Genomic DNA, 21,326 nt, shown 5'->3' with positions numbered 1-21,326 from the left:
TCATTAAATACGTCCTATATATACAGGATGCCTGGAAACTGTCAATTACACAGAAGACTGACGCTCGCTGGGATTGGGTTTCTTGCATACGGCCCTGCAGTCGGAAACGGGTCGAGTCAGAATCTGAACTGTAAAGGGCAGGGATCCTCTGGGCCCCTGTGAGCCCCTAACGTCTGCGCAAGGCTGGGCGCGCACCGCTAACCATAGGTCGGCTAGAAATCGGCTTAATGTTTGAAGGGAGGGTGCACAATTGACTAGCAGCAGGTGAGGAAACAGCAGCAAGGAACCGGCCTGGGAGACCGGGACACGAAAGCCGAGCACCAGGGCGGTTCAGATCTCCGCGCCAGGGACCTGCTGCGGCAGCAGAAGGCTTTGCTGGAGGCCGAAGTGGACTGGGCGGGGTGGAACGAGGCCCCGCCCCCGGGCGCGCCCGTGTGCGTGGCTGGGGGCGCCGCAGAGTCCCACTCCACGATGCGAAGCCTGAAGACAGGGCAGAGCGGCGGCGCGGTAGCTTTCACTCTGGGGACCCACGATCCCAACGTCCAACCCGGCCGCCTCGAAGCTTAAGGAAGACTCGACCCGCAGCCGTGCGCTTGCCCCCATCCGCGCTCTTTGCAGGCGTCCGGCTCCACCCCCACCCCCACCCCCACCCCCACCCCCACCCCCACCCCCCGACGTGCCCCCGCCCCCTACGTGCCCCCGCGCACCGCGCCCCCCGCCCACCCGGCACGCCCAGCCGCCCCGCCCGGCCGAAGCGGGCCCGGAGACGCCCCGCAGGCCTGAGTGACCCTCGCAGCGGCGCTGTCCTCCTCCGCCGCTCGCAGCCATGGACGTGTACCCCCCACACCGGCTGGGGCTGCCCCGCGCACGGTCCCCCGGCGGCCCTGGCCGCGGGTCGCCCTCCGTCAGGTACGCGGGGCCGAGGCCGCAGAGGGGCGGGCGGGCGGGCAGGCGGTTGCGGGCTGTTGGGGTCTGGAGAAGCCTCCCGCCGAAGGGCGTGGCCCGATATGGCTTCCTTGCGGACGGTTTTTTCCTGAACGGTTCCCTGACGAACGTTTCCCGAGGAGCGGCTCTCGGTGCAGAGGCTCCCACAATGGTTCCTCTGTAAAGACCCCCTATTATAACATCCCCAACCCCATAGAACATTTCCCCCCGGAAAGATTCGCCTATCGAGAACCTCCACAGTGCTTTCTGTATGATTAATTCACTTGCCTTCCCCATAGGATATTTCCCCCAGAAATGGCCATCTATGGAGACGTCCCCTCACAATAGCGCCCCTTATAGAACCCCTAAATGGGTTTCCCTCGAAATGGCTTACCTTTCATGCTCCCCTACAGTAGGTCTCCTTTAGAGCCTTTCCCTCTCACTGTGCCTTCCCTAGAGAGTACTCCCCTCCCGCCCCCTAGAAACACCCACACGGACAGCATCTTCCCTGTTTCGCGTTTCCCCACCTCCCCCTGCCCCAGCCCGAGCCTCTCCCTCACTCCACGATGGAGAGCTCAGGTTGAGGACAGGTGGAGGTCATTAGGGGCCTGGATAAGGAAAAAGGGGCCAGAATCCCTGAAAGCTGCGGATCCCAGGCCTCAGAGCCTAGAGATAGAGCCCCCGGGTGCCTCATTATAGGGAGGGTCCCCGCCCCCTTTCGATATATGAAGATTTTTTTCTGCTGTCTGCTTCCTGTGCCTTTGGGGCTGACCTTGATAGTCTCGGTATTATTCGTGATGGAGCTGGTTTGGGGCCGCCAGTGGAGTGTGGAGGTTGGAATGATGGAGGGGTTGTAGCAGAGACCATTGAGAGGAAGGGAGGAAGAGAGAGAAATGGGCTTTGGTTCTGCTAAACTGTCATTAAACCAGAAGAGGGTTTTTATTTGTTTTGTTTGCTTTTTCTTTATTCTAGCTACTTAACAAAGCAAATACAGTGTTGTTTCCTTGAAAGAAGGTTGTCAACTTACATGTGAGAATGGTCTTTCCTGTATCCTTGTTATGGTATTTAAGGCATTGTATTTTGGAATTTTTGCTCTCAAATCTTTTTTTTCTTTGTTTTGTTTTTATTTTGTTTTAACTCCACCAGATTCATGGAGAACAAGAACTAAATCTTAAAATCCAGTCCCTCTCTTACTTACTGACATTCCTTCTTCCACCCCAGCTATTAACACATGTTGGTTGAATAAATAAAGGATGGGGAGGTGGGACTAGATACCCTTGGTTGCATTTGGGAGTCCTAATTTGCTTCTGATTTGGCAGGTGACGTTAGGTGACATATTTGGACTCCTGTTCTGCTCTTCAGTGGAATTTCAGTGAGCTTTACAGTTCCAAGTGTTTAGCAGCTTGTGGTAACCATCTCCAGTCTGTCCTAACGTTTCTGGCAGCCAGTTTCACTGTTAGAAAGTATTTAAACTTTGAATAAAGTAGAAACTGCACAGGATACTTTAGAACTTGAAGCAGCCACACTTTAAATCCAGGGTCTTTGTAGACTTGGGGTTCATCCCATATCGTCTTGAGCTTTGAAGTCTGGAGTCCTTGAGACTTTTAGGGAAAAAAGAGCTTCTGAATAAAATCCATCTCTAAAATAACTGCTTCCTTCCTTGCTTCTGGTAGCATGTCAGTATACATTTTTTTTGTGTGTAAGTAGTGTTTTTATGTTAAAAAGATCAATGTTGGCTAACTTTACTAATCATACTCAAACTCCGAATTTTCCATCACGTGGTTTGAGTGAAACTTGTTAGTCTTCAGACATAGGGTAGTGCAAGGAACCCCAAGGCCTGTAGGTTGTATACCTTTGGTAAAAGAAATTTTGTGAAAGTTTCCCTCCTTTCCCTGCCGTTTTTAACTGAACGTGCTTTTCTTACTCATTCAGTCAAGCCTTTCCCAGATTTTGAGGTTGAACGTTTCTAGAAGGTTTGTGCTCAGCACTTTCCTGTCACCCATATTTGGCTTCTTTGCTGCACTCTGACACCTGAGTGATGAAAGAGGCGGGCCTAACTGGTGAAGCTACATTCCTAAAGACGCATAGATAGTACTTTGCAGGTGAGTGGTTCTCTTCTAGCAATGGAGTTCATTTTCACAGATGAGCAGTAGAGATCAGGAGTTAAAATATTGTTGCTTAGATCTAGAAGCTTCTTTTTAATGATACGGTGGTCATCAGTGCTGTCCATCAAATATCTTTGGTTTCTGTCTCCTGGGCATGTGGTACCATTGTACTTGCTTGCACCCTTGAAGATGGATATGGCGTTGTTAGTTGCTTTTGGTCAGTGAAATGTGCATAGGAATGATGTGCATCCCTTCATGGTAAAAACTTCTGGTGTGTAATTTGCCACTCTTTCCCTCTGTTTTGGTGATTGTTGGTGCTCCAGATGGTGGCTAGTCTCAGTCTGGGAACCAGAGCAAGCTTCCAGGTGACCTATGTTTGACACGTAGAGTGAGCAAGAAGTAAGCCTTTGTTTCAAGCCACCGAGATTTTGGAGTTATTACCAAATAACTATCTTTACTTGTACTAAGGAACCAGTGGAAATAGTTGAAATATGCTTTCCTACTTCAGATCTTTTCCTGCAGAGGACTCTGATCCTGCTCAGGACTTGTTTAACAGTTTAAATTTCACTGCCTCTTTATGCAAATAATCCAACATACACTGTGCTAGGTACTGTGGATTCAGAGCAGTAAGGCAGGCCTCTGCCCTTCAAGAGCTCCTTTGTAAGTGGAGAGAGGTAAAAATCATAATACAGTGTGGTGAGAAATAAGTATTGGGGAGGAAATAGGGCTGAAGGAACAATAATGTAAGAAAGCATAGTCAGTTTGGGGCTCAGCAGTTGGAAGAATGGAGTTGCCATTTACTGATATTGGGAACATTGGAATAAGAGCAGATTTGTGGAGAAAACAGAGTTCAATTTTGGCCTTGTTCATTTGAGTTTCCTAATAGATAGCCAAGTGGAGAAATTGGATTAGCAGTTGGATATATTAGTCTGTAGTTCAGGAGAGAGATTGAAACTGGAAATACCACCCATAATACTGGTGACTCCAAAATTTTTTTTTAAAGCTATGAGACTAGATAGAGACCCAGGGAGTAAATGTAGATAGAGAGGAGGACCAACATCCAAGCCCTGGGATATCCCATGTAAAAAAGGCAGTGTAGCAATGTCTTCCAAAATCTGAGGGTAAATGGTTTCCTACCTCTGAGATAGGGGAAGAATCAAGGATAATCAAATGATAAATGCAAGAATAGACTATTAGATTTGGTAATGTGGAGGTCATTGGCGACCTTGACAAGAACAGTTTTGGTGCAGTGGGTTCAAGAGGATATAGAAGAGGAGTTGAAGACAGTGAGTATAGATAGTCACAGTGATGTTATTTCAAGGATTTTTATTAGGGAGAGCAGAGTAATAGGGCTGTGACTGGAAGGGCACGAAGTGTTAGAGTTGTTTTTGTTTTTAGGTGGGCAGATAGCATATTTGTAAGTTAATGGGAATGGTGGAGTACAGAGAGACAAATTGATGATTAAAGAGAGAGAAGGGACAATTGCAGGGGTGAAGTCCTTGAGTAGATGAGAGGGAATGGCGTCTAGGATATAAATGGATATGTTGACCTTAAGCTCGATAGCTACATGGACAGTTCATCTGTGGTGATTATATTGACCCAAATACTGGTGAATTGGTAGCTTGGTAGTGGGACAGAGTGAACGTTCTCTTCTGATTACTTCCATATTCTCAGTTAAATAAGAAGGAAGGTCTTTAGCTAAAAATGAAGAGTGGGGGAGGTGTTGGAAGTTTGAGGAGAAAGAAGGTGTAAAATTCATCCAAGAGAGTGGGAAAAAATGAGTTGAATAAGGAAATATTTTAGGGCACCAGGTGCCCATTTGGCATTTGTGGTCATAAATTTAAGGTGGGTGAGACCCAGTTAGCATGGTTGAATGCTTCCCCTTCAGCTGTGTTGAGCTGCTTGGATGTGGGCACTGTGGGAGGGAGTGGCTGAGGTAGGATAGAGGACGTAATTGGAAAATAGGAGTAAAGGAACTGAGAGGTAAGGATAGTGGAAGGGTTATCTCAGTGCATATTGAGATCATCATGAATTAAGATGGGAGTAGTAATAGCAAAGAGACAATGATCCAGAAGCTAAATCTTGAGGGAATGTGGAGGACTGAATGACCTACAGGTTTGTAGATGTCTGTAACAAGGAGGGATAGTGGGTGGTTATTGTTTGTTGGCATGAAGAAATCATCCAAAATAAAATACAGTTTCTCACAAACAAAGGTGTGTTTCTAGATTAAAAGGACCCTCCAAGAATCCAGCACAATTAATTTAAAAATATCCATGCCAAGGCACATCATCATGAAATTTTTTTTTTCTTTAGAAATTTATTTTTTATTTGTTTATTTTTGGCTGCATTGGGTCTTCGTTGCTACACGTGGGCTTTCTCTGGTTGCAGCCAGCGGGGGCTACTCTTTGTTGTGGTGCACTGGCTTCTCATTGTGGTGGCTTCTCTTGTTGTGGAGCACGGGCTCTAGGTGCTCATGCTTCAGTAGTTGTGGCGTGCAGGCTCAGTAGTTGTGGCTCGCAGGCTCTAGAGCACAGGCTCAGTAGTTGTGGCGCATGGGCTTAGTTGCTCTGTGGCATGCGGGATCTTCCTGGACCAGGGCTCAAATCCGTGTCCCCTGCATCGGCAGGAGGATTCTTAACCACTGCGCCACCAGGGAAGTCCCCACATCATGAAAGTTTTGAGCACTATGAAGACAAAAGAATATCTACAAATCACATAGAGTCATGAATCATTAGATTGTAGCAAGAATGGACACTAGAAGATAATGGAGCAAGGAGTGCCTTCTAAAAGAAAATGGGTTCCCACTCAGAATTCTGTATCCAGCCAAACTCTCAGGCAGGTGTGAGGGAACAATAAAGACATTTCACACATGCGAGGTCTCATAGTTTGACTTTCCACGCGCCCTTTATTAAGAACTCACTGGGTGGCGTGTGCTCTAGCAAAAAATTCTGACCGAGGAGTTCCTGTGCTGGAGTTCTTCTATACCATGTATAGGTGGGATTTTTTTCTTGTTAAGGGACTCATAAGGAAGGACCTTTGTTGCTTCTGGAAATTACCAAAGGGCTGGAACCTTTTTTTTAAAAAAAATAAAAATAAATTTATTTATTTATTTATGGCTGCATTGGGTCTTCGTTGCTGCGTGCGGGCTTTCTCTAGTTGCGGCGAGCAGGGGCTGCTCTTCGTTGCGGTGTGCGGGCTTCTCATTGTGGTGGCTTCTCTTGTTGCGGAGCACAGGCTCTAGGCACGCGGGCTTCAGTGGTTGTGGCACGTGGGCTCAGTAGTTGTGGCTCACAGGCTTAGTTGCTTCGTGGCATGTGGGATCTTCCCGGACCAGGGCTCAAACCCATGTCCCCTGCACTGGCAGGCGGATTCCTAACCACTGCGCCACCAGGGAAGCCCCGGGCTGAGACCATTTTTTATTGCCATTTCCCATATTGCTTGCCCTAGTGCTTAGGTCAGTGTCTGGCACATAGTCAGTACTCACTAAATGTGAACTGCTGTTGTTAGCTATTATGAAACACTGCTTGCACTAATTATTTATTGAATGAATAAAGAATAATTACAGGTGAAACTGTGGGCTATGGGTGTTCAGAGAATGAATAATCACAGTTGTAAGCTAGATGGTGGGAAGGTGGGTCACCATAGTGATTTTCTATAGAGAGCGCTTACGTAAAGCCTCACAGAGGCAGGTTATCTCTTCAGGTGATGTTTATTGGTCAGGTACCAATACCCGTGGTTCTCTTTTGGGTTTACAGATCTACAGAAGTGGTAATTGTCCCTGCCTTAAGAAAACTCAAAATACAGAGCAAGACTATGACCTTGTGTGTCTGAAAATGTGAAGTTTCACCTTCAGTATACTTGCTTGGATGCTGGCCAGGGAGGCTTGGTTTGGTGCTATAGAAGTAAAAAGTGTTTGCTTAGTTACGTTTTTATGGCCTTATTTCTGGCCCAGGGTGGAGGTCTAAGTATGGGTTTCCCCCTGCTGTCAGAAAGTAGAGCCTTCCTAGGAAACCTTTTGTAAGGTGAAACAGCCTAAAGCGAAGGAGCAATTACCTTAGAACACATCTTGCTAACAGAGGCATAAAATAAATCAGGATAAAGCACAGATGCTCACAGACACAGTTCAAAGCTATGGAGGCTTGTTGCTGTTATGCTGAGTGTAGTTACCAGGGAAGGAGCTTGGCAGTGCCACTCTCATTGCTCCACTGCAAAACAGATGCTGGCTATCTTTGTTTTTCACCTTTTTTCATAAAAGCAAAAACCCTCTTCAGATTTCTTTCAGTTAGTGAAAACAGGTAGGTCTTATGTAAAAGCGAACTTTGAGAAGCAGGGGATGCCCCTGTCTGCATTTTCACATATGTCTGGGATGACTGTGTTCTGAGGACTCTTATTTAGTGAGTATAGTTGCATTAATAGTGCACAGTATTGTAACAGTGTTTCCTAGCTCTTGGGCTCTTCTGTCATGTTCTAATTTTTGGAGAGGGGGAGTAGATGAGATGCAGATGCCCTCAAGAGTTCCACAGCTTAAATACTGCTTTGCCCTGAAATTAAAAAGAAAAGAAAAAGCAGAGTTTGCTACTTGGGTATTTAAAACTGTTTTCTGTGATTTTGAACCCTAGTTCGAGGGAAAGTTAGCTAATTTGGCATGCTTTTTGCTTTCAACTTGTTTGAAATAATATTAGGTTTATAGATGATTTGTACATATGGTACATAGTGTTCCTATATGGCCTTCACTCTGCTTCCTCTAATGTTAACATGGTGCATTTATGAAAACTAAGAAATTAATATTTGTACCGTACATTAGTTTACTAGGTAAACTTTGTTTACTTAGTACATTTGTTTTTATTTGGAGTTTATTACTCCAGACTTTATTTGCCCAGTCTTTCCACTAATGTCTTTTTTCTATTCCAAGATCCAATCCAGGATTCCACAGTGCATTTATATTTGGCATGCTTTTAATAGTCAAAGAGGTGAGGGAAAGTACTTGTGGATGCCTTTTGAATGAAGACCTGTGAAACTGACTTTACAAAGAGCAGATTGTGTGTGGAAATGCTCAGAGAAATCTGGAGAAAAGGAAGAAAATGGGAAATAATATATTGTTACAGTGGAGCATAGTGACAGACTTTGAAATAACATTTTTCATTTGTGGTGGGTAGCATTTTCTGAAGTTCTCAGATTTAGTTTGTAGAGAGTCTTATATACCCCAATTTGTGAAATATGCATAGACATGAATTGCAATTGGGTACAAGTTTTAACCATTTTAGATAAGGTGACCTGTCAGTTAGGAACCATGTTTGGCAGCTGGTAGAAGATGCTTAACAATAATGACTTAAGTTTGAGGTTTACTCTCTCTTGCAAAAGATGTCTGTCTAGAGGAGGGCAGGCTAGGCCTGGTATGAAGTCATCAGGGAACCAGGCCTCTTCTGTGTTTGTATTTAGCAAATGGATTCCATTTTCTCCATAGCTTCATGGTCACAAAATGGCTGCAGGAACTCTAGCTATCCGGTCTGTCAGGCAAGAAGGGGAAAGAAAAGCGGCAGCTTTCCTAGTTGAGTCAGTTCTTTCCCTTCAGAAAACTTTCCCAGAAGCCTCCACCTGATGGCTTTTGCATGTCTCATTGGTCAGCTCTAGAAGCAAAGGAGCTGTGCCAATTGCTGCTCCAAATAAAATTGGGATACTATTGGGTTGGCCAAAAGGTTCGTTTGGTTTTTTCCTTAAGTGGCTCTAGTAGTGCTTAGTTGTCTTTAACTTATTCGAAACAATTTTGTTAGATTGTGTTATGACAGCTGTCATATCAGCATGCATTTAAAAAAAAAACTTATCAGGACTTCCCTGGTGGTGCAGTGGTTAAGAATCCACCTGCCAGTGCAGGGGACACGGGTTTGAGCCCTGGTCCCGGAAGATCCCACATGCTGCAGAGCAGCTAAGCCCGTGTGCCACAACTACTGAAGCCCGCACGCCTAGAGCCCGTGCTCCACAACAAGAGAAGCCACTGCAATGAGAAGCCTGTGCACCTCAACGAAGAGTAGCCGCTGCTCGCCGCAACTAGAGAAAGCCCGTGCACAGCAATGAAGACCCAACGCACCCATAGGTAAATAAATAAATAAATTTTATTTAAATAAATAAAAAATTAAAAATGTATCAAAATTGGTGAATTTTTGTGTAGCCACTTTAAAATTGAAGATGGAAGAAAAAAAGCAACATTTTCAGCATATTATGCTTTATTATTTCAAGAAAGGTGAAAATGCAACTGAAACGCAAAAAAAGATTTGTGCAGTGTATGGAGAAGGTGCTGTGACTGATCAAATGTGTCAAAAGTGGTTTGTGAAGTTTCCTGCTGGAGATTTCTCGCTGGACAATGCTCCACGGTCAGGTAGACCAGTTGAAGTTGATAGCAATCAAATCAAGACTTTAACTGAGAACAGTCAACATCATACCACGCGGGAGATAGCTGACATATTCAAAATATCCAAATCAAGCGTTATCCAAATCAAGCGTTGAAAATCATTTGCACCAGCTTGGTTATGTTCGTCGCTTTGATTGGGTCCCACACAAGTTAAGTGAAAAAAATCTTCTTGACTGTATTTCTGCATGCGATTCTCTACTTAAACATAACGAAAACGTTCTGTTTTTAAAACAAATTGTGATGGGTGATGAAAAGTGGATACTGTACAATAACGTGGAATGGAAGAGATCGTGGGGCAAGCAAAATGAACCACCACCAGCCACACCAAAGGCCGGTCTTCATCCAAAGCAGGTGATGTTGTGTATAAGGTGGGGTTGGAAGGGAGTCCTCTATTATGAGCTCCTTCCGGAAAATCAAACGATTAATTCCAACATATACTGCTCCCAGTTAGACCAACTGAAAGCAGCACTCGACAGAAAGCATCCGGAATTAGTCAACAGAAAATGCATAATCTTCCATCAGGATAACGCAAGACCACATGTTTCTTTGATGACCAGGCAAAAACTGTTACAGCTTGGGTGGGAAGTTCTGATTCATCCACCGTATTCACCAGACATTGCACCTTCAGATTTCCATTTATTTTGGTCTTTACAAAATTCTGTTAATGGAAAAAATTTCAGTTCCCTGGAAGACTGTAAAAGGTACCGGGAACCTTTGCTCAAAAAGATAAAAAGTTTTGGGAAGATGGAATTATGAAGTTGCCTGAAAAATGACAGAAGGTAGTGGAACAAAATGGTGACTGTGTTGTTCAGTAAAGTTCTTGGCAAAAATGAAAAATGTTTTTATTTTTACTTAAAAACCGAAGGCACTTTTTGGCCAACCCAGTATTAGTAAAAAAAAAAAAAAAAAAGGGGGAGCGGGGAGAATGGATATGGATTAGGCACCTGTTTGTCTCTACCACAGAGAGGTAGCTGTGTGGATTGAAAGTTATATTGCTTAGGATTACTAATGGCTGTGATGAGCTACATGAAAATGCTGGGAGAAAATTCAAGTCATCGAATAGTTAAATGATGCCAACACATTTCTCAGTCGTGTGTGTGTGTGTGTGTGTGTGTGTGTGTGTGTATCCCTTCAGTTTGAGTCACTTTATGGTCACTGGTTAACCATGTATTGGTTATGACAGCAGTAATGTTGCCTTTGCTTTTTCCATTGCAAATTGTTGCTCCAGAAAGGACATCAGTAGGAAAGGACATTTATTGACTTGAGACACATCCTGCCTTCTTGGCTTTCTTCCAAGTCTGTTTTATGGAGGGAATAAATAGTTGCCACTTTAATGCAGGGCCAGCTTTCTTAAGTCCTTAAACCCTTTTCTTAGCAGTCCTGCAGTAGCTCCTTGTAATCAGTATCTGAAGTCTGGATTAATGCTGATATAATAATATGTTGTATTACTCCTGCTGTTGATTTTCCCCCCAATATTTTATTATGAAAACTGTTTGGAAGTACAGAAAAGTTGAAAGAATTGTTCAGTGGACATTCATGTATATTCATACCTAGATTCTCTGCTTAATGTATTTGCTCTGTTTGCCTTATCATATAGTCATCCCGCTCTCCATCCATCAATTCATCCTATGTTTTAATGCTTTTCAAAGTAAGTTACAGACATTGGTATGCTTCAACCCTAAACATTTCCTGGTATTGATTTCATAATAGGAAGAATACTCTCTGTTTCAAGTGACAGAAACCCAACTCAATAAATTAAAGTAAAAAAGGGAGTGAATGTATTGGCTTACTTGGCTGGAAGGAATAGTGGGGAGATAGACTTGTAGGAAGACCTGTAAGAACTAGGGCCTCAGGAACTGGAACCAAGACTCTGCTATCAAAATAGTTGCCTCTATCTATATAGCCCGAAATCCACATTCTTCCTGCAGTGTGACCCTAGAGGCCATTTCTCTTCTACCTCTAAAATAGGAAATCCCTGGAAAGGACTCCAGCTGACCTGGCTTGCCTCTGGGTGAGTCATGATTGGATGCTGTGGCAGAGAAGGGGCACAGTGTATGTTACCAAGGGAAATGAAAATGGAAAGCATGCTAAGTGAAGTATATACCTCAGAAAGCTTTCCCATTTGTTCTCTCATGCTGGCATAATGCTGGCGTTTGACTAGAAGAGTACAAAGGAGAACTACAAATGCAAAACTCCTAAATAAAATAATATTACAGCCAGCCCTTCACATCCACAGGTTCTGCATCCATGGATTCAACCACCCCAATCAAAAATGTATTTTTTGGGCTTCCCTGGTGGCGCAGCAATTAAGAATCTGCCTGCCAATGCAGGAGACACGGGTTCGAGCCCTGGTCCAGGAAGATCCCACATGCCGTGGATCGACTAAGCCCGTGCGCCACAGCTACTGAGCCTGCACTCTAGAGCCCATGAGCCACAACTACTGAGCCCATGTGCCACAACTACTGAAGCCCGCACACCTAGAGCCCGTGCTCCACAACGGGAGAGGCCACCGCAATCAGAAGCCCGTGCACCACAACAAAGAGTAGCCCCCATTCGCTGCAACTAGAGAAAGCCCAGGTGCAGCAACAGAGACCCAACGCAGCCAAAAATAAATAAATAAATGAAAAAATATATATATATATTTTTTTAATTTGAGAAAGTTCCAGAAAGCAAAACTTGAATTTGCTGCACACAAGCAACTATTTATATAGCATTTATACTGTATTTACAACTGTTCACTTAGCATTTATATTAGGTATAAGTAATCTAGAAATGATTTTTTTTTTTATTTTTGGCTGCACCGTGTGGCATGTAGGATCTTAGTTCCCCAACCAGGGATCGAACCCGCACCCCCTGCATTGGAAGCCAGAGTCTTAACCACTGGACTGCCGGGGAGGTCCCTAGAGATGATTTAAAGTGTACCGGAGGATGTGCATAGGTTATATGCAAATACTATGCCATTTTATATAAGGGACTTGAGCATCTGCAGATTTTGGTATCTGGGGGGGTCCTGGAACCAATCCTCCATGGATAACAAGGGACAACTGTATAACAATGAAAATTCTAACCACACATGGTTTAGAAGTTATGGGGAAACAGGTACTCTGGTATATTGTAGGTGAACGTTTTAAGAAGACAATTTGGCAAGATCTATCAAAGTTTTAAATGCAGATACCTCTTAACCTGGCACTGCTAGTCTCTACCTTGCAGAAACTTTAGTACTTATGCCAAAGATGGCTATATAAGGTTGTTCAATGAAGCATTGTTTGCTATTTGCAAAAATAATAAAAATCCTGAATGTTCAATTATAGTGTCTGGTTAAATAAAAACAAAAGAACATAGTACAACAGTTTTAAAAATGAGGTTGCGTTCTATTTACTAGCTTGGAAAGATCTTAAGGTACAATGTTAAGTGAAAAAAGCACGTTGCAGAGCAGTTACATATGTCGTTATTATGAGTTTATGTAAAACAACTCTCTCCCCAAAAAACTCACCCAAACTATGTGTTACTGAGAGATTCACATCAGATTGTTCACAACAGTTTTATAAGATGAAGTGATTCTGATTGGTATGAGGATTCACTTTGTAAAACTTTCAAAGCACAAAGCATATAGAATATAAGGAGAATTATTCATGTTTTAATTGTTTAATTTTGAAAATCAAAAAGCATAAATTATGGAGGAAAAACAGGCAGAAATAAAATTTTCAAATTTTCTCCTTCATTTCCAGGGAACCAGGATAATAAAACACAAACAAACAAGAAAATATACCTGGCTATGTATACAGTAATTGTTATAAAAGCAATGAGCAGTGAATTAACTATTATGTATAAAATGGAAGATGGGGAGAACAGAGATGATTGTTTAGAATTCAGAAATATTGTATCTGAGGCTAACTTTATTGTCAGGAAATCAGTGAGGTATATCAGGAGAAGTTCAGAGTCGGTGCCTGGTCACTCAGGTCCTGGGGCTGTTAATCTTTACTCAGCCTTGTGATCTTGGGCAAACTGCTTCTCTTTGGGTCTTGTTTTCGTCTTGTCATCTGTCATGTCTGGATTTTGAGCCTGAATCCAAGGAAAGTGAGAAATAAAGTATAGTATACAAGCAGCATGTTTGATATAAACAATATTACTGGGTCTGCTGAGTCTACAGGTATTCTAAAGGAGGAACTTTGTAAAGTTGTGGGTGACCACAGGCCATCTACCCAGGATGTGCCAGCTGTGCTCAGGTAGACCTGGAAGCTACAGGGCAGTGCTGTTGCTGGGCTTGGTGTGTGTTTGAAAGTTTCTATTGAAAAAAAGGAAAAAAAGAGTGGGTGGATACACAACAAACTCATAATGGTGACCTCCGGGGGTGGGGAACAGTGAAGACTTTAGTTTTATATGTCATATTCCATTTTTTTAAATAAAAAAGGATGATAAATTAATATTTTACATAATTCAAAAAGGCACTAACGTAGGTTAATTCTGGGTGCTGGAAATATGAGTGATTGTGGTTTTCTTTATACTTACCAGGTGTTTTTTAATAGGTAGCTATTTCAGTAAGTGAAAAGTTTAATGGTTCAGTGACAAACAATAGGCTATGTTCTGGTTAAAAATTAAATTTGGGAAGCAAGAAAATATTCAAAGGAAAAAAGAACTAAATTTAGTTCTACCCATTTGACAAGAAAATACTATGATAATGTTTTACTCTGGGAAGAGGAAGGTCTTTCTACGTTTTATATGCTTTCACTTTGTTTTACTTTTCACTTTATTTATTTCCCAAAATACTTGCAGGGGAAAAAATCCTGTTTTTGCTCCTGTCTTCAGTATTGTCTTGGCTTCCCACTGCAGTAGTTGGGGAGCTGTTTGTTTCCTGGTCACATGACCTGTTAATGCTTTTTGTCACTGGCTGATTCTAAGTTTGAAAGCCCAAGAGCTCTTGGTAACCTTGGTAGTCAGCTAGGGTTGGGCAATGGACCAAAGGACCAACTTAATAAAATATTTGTCGTGTAGAGAATGATTGCAAAATGAATCTTATATTAAACATGAGAAAGTGGGGAGGGACAGGCAACCATTTCCCAGGGAAAGAAGTTTTAATCTTAATCATCTTGCGGCTTAAATTCTGCTACTTCCAAAGTAGTTACTGAGTTACTCCACATGTCCTCCTTACCTCCAGCCCCCAATTTTTATTATGAAAATGTTTGAATAATACAGAAAAGCTGAAAGAATAGTACAATGAATACTCTGTACCCGTCGCTTAGATTCACCAATTTTAACTTTTACCTTATGTGCATTGTCTTTACTTTTTCTTTTCTTTTCATTCTTCTTTTCTGTTAAACGTTTTTCAATTTGCAGGTATAATGACACTTTGCTCCTAAGTACTGCCTCATGACTCTGCAAAGAAAAAGGACATTCTACTTCGTAACCACCATAATATTATCTCAGCTAAGAAAATTAATAGTCAATTTGAATATGCCCTGGATAATAGATAATAATATATAATATAATTATTACCTATTATACAAGGCATATTCAAATTTCCTCAGATGTCTCATAGATGTTTCCCTGGGTTTTTGTTTGCTTGTTTGTTTGTTTAAATCGAATTAAGGTTCATAAATTGCATTGTCTTATTATTCTTTAATCTCTTTTACATAAGAAGAGTTCTCCCTCTCTGTTCTTTCTGTTTTACATCACATTGGCTTCTTTTAACTTAAAATGTTTTAAATTATGGTAAAATACACATAAAATTTACCATCTTAACTGTTTTAAGTGTACAATTTAGTAGTATTAAGTACTTTCACATTGTTGTGCTACATTCACCAGTATCTATCCACAGAACTCTTCATCTTGCAAAACTGAAACTCTGGTACCTATTAAACAGTAACTCCCCACTCCTTCCCTCTGGCCCGTGGCAACCATCATTCTACTTTCTGTCTTTGTGAATTTGGCTGTTGTAGGTACCTCATAAAAACGGAATCATATAACATTTGTCCTTTTGTGACTGGCTTATTTCACTTATTATAATGTCCTTAAAGTTCATCCATGTTTTAGCGTATGTCAGAATTTCCTGTCCTTTTTAAGATTGAATGATATTCCATTGTATGTATATACCACAGTTTATCTGTGTCCATAGACACTTGGGTTGCTTCTGCCTTTTGACTATTGCAAATAATGCTGCTATGAACATGGGTGTACAAATATCTCTTTGAGTCTTGCTTTCATTTCTTTGCGGTGTATACCCAGAAGTGGAATTGCTGGATCATATGGTAATTCTGTTTTTAATTTTTTGAGGATCACTGTGCTGTTTTCCTCAGCAACTGCAATATTTTACATTCCCACCAATGGTGCACAAAGGTTCTGATTTCTCCTCATCCTTGCTAAACTTTATATTTTCTGCTTTTTCGATAGTAGCCATGTTAATTTGTGTGGCAGTAATACCTCGTTGTGGTTTTGATTTGCATTTCCCTGATGATTAGTGATATTGAGCATCTTTTATCTTTTCATGTGCTTATTGGCCATTTATGTATCTTCTCTGGAGAAATGTCTATTCATGTTCTTTGCCCATTTTGAGTTGTTTGTCGTTGTTGAGTTATAGAGGTTCTTTATGTATTCTGGATATTAGCCTCTTAATAGATATATGATTTGCAAATATTTTCTCCCATTCTGTGGGTTATTTTTTCACTCTGTTAATTGTGTCCTTTAATGAACATAAGTTTTTAATTTTGATGAAGTTTAATTTATGTATCTTTCCATTTGTCATCTGTGCTTTTGGTGTCATTGGAAAATGACAAAAAATCATTGCCAACTCTAATGTCATGAAGCTTTTCCCATATGTTTTCGTCTAAAAATTTTATAGTTTTAGGTTTACATTTAGGTCTTTATTCTGAGTTAAATTTTGTATATGGTGTAAAGTCAGAGTTTGAATTTTTTTTTTTTTTTTTAATTTGCATGTGACTATACAGTTTTCCCAAAACCATTTGTTGAAAAAACTCTCCTTTCTCAATCCTGGTACCCTTGTCAAAAATCATTTGACCATGAGCACATTATAGTAAGTGAAATAAGCCAGTCACTAAAAGAGTTTATTACTGGGTTCTCTATTCTATTCCATTGTTGTATAATCAGTGGTCCCCAACCTTTCTGGCACCACGGACAGGTTTCGTGGAAGACAGTTTTTCCACGGACCAGGGGTGGGGTGGATGGTTCAGGGGGTAATTAATGTGAGCGATGAGGAGCTGCAGGTGACGCTTTGCTCGCTCGCCCGCCGCTCACCTCCTGCTCTGTGGCTGGGTTCCTAACAGAGTGTGGACGCTTACCGGTCCACAGCCCGGGGGTTGGGGACCCCTGTTCTATATGTCTGTCTTTATGCCAGTACCAAACTGTTATGGTTAGCTTTGTAATAACTTTTAAAATCAGGAAGTGTGTCCTCCAGCTTTATCCTTCTTTTTCAATATTGTTTTGTCTATTCTGGGTTCCTTGAGATTACTGTGAATTTTAGGATGGATTTTTCTGTTTCTTCAAAAAAAGTTTCTGGAGTGGACGGGAGGGATAAATTGGAAAATGGAGATTGACACATATATACTACTATATATAAAATAGATAACTAATAAGGACCTACTGTATAGCACAGGGAACTCTACTCAATACTCTGTAATGGCCTATAAGGGAAAAGAATCTAAAAAAAAGAGTGGATATGTGTATTTGTATACCAGATTCACTTTGCTGTACACCTGAAACTAACACAACATTGTAAATCAATTATGCCCCAATAAAAATTAAAAAAAAAAAAAAATATATATATATAAAAGTTCCTGGAATTGTGATGGAGATTATATTGAATCTGTAGATTGTTTTGTGTAGTATTGACAGCTTAACAGTATTCAGTGTTCCAATGCATGAACATGAATGTATTTCCATTATTGGTGCCTTCTTTAATTTACTTCAGAAATGTATGAATGATTCAGTTTCTCTGAATCCTCACCAGCATTTCGGTATCGTCACCATTTGTTATGGATATTTTAGCTTTTCTAATAGATGTGTAGTAATATCTCATTGTGGTTTTAACTTGCATTTCCCTAATGGATAATGATGTTGAACATGTTTTCATGTGCTTATGTGCCATCTCTATATCCACTTTGAGAAAATGTTTTTTCATGCCTTTGGCCTGTTTTCTAATTGGATTTTTTTTTTACTGTTGAGTTTGGAGAGTTTCTTATGTATTCTCCTTGGTTAGATAAGTGATTTGCAAATATGTTCTCCCAATCTGTAGCTTGTCTTTTCATTCTCCCAACAGGTTCTTTCACAAAGCAAAAAGTTTAAAATTTTGATGAAGTCTAATTTATCAAATTTTTAATCAATCATACTTTTGGTATCAAGCCTAAGAACTTCATTAAATCCTAAGCCCTGAATATTTATTCTCTTTTCTTCTGAAGATTTTATAGTTTTACATTAAAAATTTTAAATCTATGATCTATCTTAATTTTTGTGAAAGTTATAAGGTTTAGGTTGAGGTTCATGTTTTTGTCTTTGGATATCCAGTTGTTTCAGCACCATTTATTGAAGAGACTATATTTCCTCTATTGAATCGCTTTCCACCCTTTGTCAAATATTAATTGGCTATATTTTTGTGGGTCTATTTCTGGCTATTTTGTTCCGTTCCATTGATTTATGTGTCTGTCTCTCAGCCAGAACCACAGTCTTGATTACTTTAGCTATATAATAAGTTTTTAAAATTTTTTTGAATTTTATTTTACTTTTTTATATAGCAGGTTCTTATTAGTTACCTATTTTATACGTGTTAGTGTATATATGTCAATCCCAATTCATCCCACCATTGAGAATGATGTTTGGGGTTTGTCGTATGTGGCCTTTATTATGTTGAGGTAGGGTCCCTCTTTGCCTACTTTCTGGAGAGGTTTTATCATGAATGGGTGTTGAGTTTTGTCAAAAGCTTTTTCTGCATCTATTGAGATGATCATATGGTTTTTATTCTTTAATTTGTTAATATGGTGTATCACATTGATTGATTTGCGTATATTGAAGAATCCTTGCATCCCTGGGATAAATCCCACTTAATCATGCTGTATGATCCTTTTAATGTGTTGTTGGATTCTGTTTGTTAGTATTTTTTTGAGGATTTTTGCATCTATATTCACCAGTAGTATTGGTCTGTAATTTTCTTTTTTTGTACTATCTGTCTGGTTTTGGTATCAGTGATGTTGGCCTCGTAGAATGAGTTTGGGAGTGTTCCTTCCTCTGCAGTTTTTTGAAAGAGTTTGAGAAGCTGTGGTCTAAATGTTTGATAGAATTCACCTGTGAAGCCATCTGGTTCTGGACTTTTTTTTGTTGGAAGATTTTTTTTTTTTTTTTTTTTTTTTTAACATCTTTATTGAAGTATAATTGCCTTACAATAGTGTGTTAGCTTCTGCTTTATAACAAAGTGAATCAGTTATACATATACAATATGTTCCCATTTCTCTTCCCTCTTGCATCTCCCTCCCTCCCACCCTCCCCATCCCACCCCTCTAGGTGGTCACAAAGCACCGAGCTGATCTCCCTGTGCTATGCGGCTGCTTCCCACTAGCTATCTATTTTACATTTGGTAGTGTATATATGTCCATGACACTCTCTTACCCTGTCACATCTCACCCCACCCCCTCCCCCTATCCTCAAGTCCATTCTCTAGTAGGTCTGTGTCTTTATTCCCGTCTTGCCACTAGGTTCTTCATGGCCTTTTTTTTTTTTCCTTAGATTCCGTATATATGTGTTAGCATACTGTATTTGTTTTTCTCTTTCTGACTTACTGTTGGAAGATTTTTAATCACAGTTTCAACTTCATTACTTGTGATCGGTCTGTTCATATTTTCTATGTCTTCCTGGTTCAGTCTTGGAAGGTTATACCTTTCTGAGAATTTGTCCATTTCTTCCAGGTTGTCCATTTTATTGGTATAGAGTTTCTTGTAGTAGTGTCTTATGATGCTTTGTATTTCTGTGGTGTCCATTGTAACTTCTCCTTTTTCATTTCTAATTTTACTGATTTGAGTCCTCTCCCTTTTTTTCTTGATGAGTCTGGCTAAAGGTTTATCAATTTTGTTTATCTTCTCAAAGAACTAGCTTTTAGTTTTATTGATCTTTGCTATTGTTTTCTTTGTTTCTATTTCATTTATTTCTGCTCTGATCTTTATGATTTCTTTCCTTCTGCTAACTTTGGGTTTTGTTTGCTCTTCTTTCTCTAGTTCCTTTAGGTGTAAGGTTAGATTGTTTATTTGAGATTTTTCTTGTTTCTTGAGGTAGGCTTGTATAGCAATAAACTTCTCTCTTAGAACTGCTTTTGCTGCATCCCATAGGTTTTGGCTTGTTGTGTTTTCATTGTCATTTGTCTCTAGGTATTTTTTGATTTACTCTTTGATTTCTTCAGTGATCTCTTGGTTATTTAGTAGCGTAGTGTTTAGCCTCCATGTGTTTGTGTTTTTTACGTTTTTTTCCCTGTAATTCATTTCTAATCTCATAGCACTGTGGTCAGAAAACATGCTTGATATGATTTCAATTTTCTTAAATTTACTGAGGCTTGATTTGCGACCCAAGATGTGATCTATCCTGGAGAATGTTCTGTGTGCACTTGAGAAGAAAGTGTAAACTGTTTTTGGATGGAATGTCCTATAAATATCAATTAAATCTATCTGGTCTATTGTGTCATTTAAAGCTTCTCTTTCCTTATTAATATTCTGTTTGTATGATCTGTCCGTTGGTGTAAGTGAGGTGTTAAAGTCCCCCACTATTATTGTGTTACTGTCGATTTTCTCTTTTATAGCTGTTAGCATTTGCCTTACGTATTGAGGTGCTCCTATGTTGGGGGCATATATATTTTTAATTGTTATATATTCTTCTTGGATTGATCCCTTGATCAGTATGTAGTCCTTCTTTGTCTTTTGTAACATTCTTTATTTTAAAGTCTATTTTATCTGATATGAGTATTGCTACTCCAGCTTTCTTTTGCTTTTTTTCTTTTTTCCATCCCCTCACTTTCAGTCTGTATGTGTCCTTAGGTCTGAAGTGGGTTACTTTTAGACAGCATATATATGGGTCTTATTTTTATATCCATTCAGCGAGCTTGTGTCTTTTGGCTGGAGCATTTAATCCATTCACGTTTAAGGTAATTATCAATATGTATGTTCCTGTTACCATTTTCTTAATTGTTTTGGGTTTGTTTTTGTAGGTCCTTTTCTTCTCTTGTGTTTCCCACTTAGAGAAGTTCCTTTAACATTTGTTGTAGAGCTGGTTTGGTGGTGCTGAATTCTCTTAGCTTTTGCTTGTCTGTAAAGCTTTTGATTTCTCCATTGAATCTGAATGAGATCCTTTCTGGGTAGAGTAATCTTGGTTGTAGGTTCTTCCCTTTCATCACTTTAAACGCATCATGCCACTCCCTTCTGGCTTGTAGAGTTTCTGCTGAGAAATCAGCTGTTAACCTTATGGGAGTTCCCTTGTATGTTATTTGTTGTTTTTCCCTTGTTGCTTTTAATAATTTTTCTTTGTCTTTAATTTTTGCCAATTTGGTTACTATGTGTCTCGGTGTGTTTCTCCTTGGGTTTAGGCTGCCTGGGACTGTCTGCGCTTCCTGGACTTGGGTGGCTGTTTTCTTTCCCATGTTAGGGAAATTTTCGACTATAATCTCTTCAAATATTTTCTTGGGTCCTTTCTGTTTTCCTTCTGGGACCCCTGTAATGCGTATGTTGGTGCGTTTAATGTTGTCCCAGAGGTCTCTTAGGCTGTCTTCATTTCTTTTCATTCTTTTTTCTTTATTCTGTTCTGCAGCAGTGAATTCCACCATTCTGTCTTCCAGGTCGCTTATCCGTTCTTCTCCCTCAGTTATTTTGCTATTGATTCCTTTTAGTGTATTTTTCATATCATTTATTGTA

The 21,326-nt window shown here is 40.5% G+C and overlaps 1 protein-coding gene across 3 annotated transcripts in view; it reads left to right on the top strand.

The window, feature by feature from the left end:
- The first annotated feature begins 687 nt into the window (after positions 1-687).
- DNAAF9 (dynein axonemal assembly factor 9) overlaps positions 688-21,326 on the top strand; it is a 148,742-nt gene continuing 128,103 nt past the window's right edge. For 2 of the 3 annotated variants that reach the window (XM_082359004.1, XM_082359003.1), the window contains exon 1: positions 688-909. In XM_082359004.1, the coding sequence (XP_082215130.1) occupies positions 827-909 (83 nt within the window). In that variant the 5' untranslated portion in view covers positions 688-826. The remainder of the gene's footprint in view (positions 910-21,326) is intronic. The other variant, XM_082359002.1, reaches the window with a different exon arrangement.

Source organism: Balaenoptera borealis (genome assembly GCF_965194805.1).
Source record: "Balaenoptera borealis genome assembly, chromosome: 16".
In the NCBI taxonomy this organism is placed as follows: domain Eukaryota; kingdom Metazoa; phylum Chordata; class Mammalia; order Artiodactyla; family Balaenopteridae; genus Balaenoptera; species Balaenoptera borealis.
The sequence above is the reverse complement of the archived record's forward strand: the minus strand, read 5'-3'. Positions and strand labels throughout refer to the sequence as shown.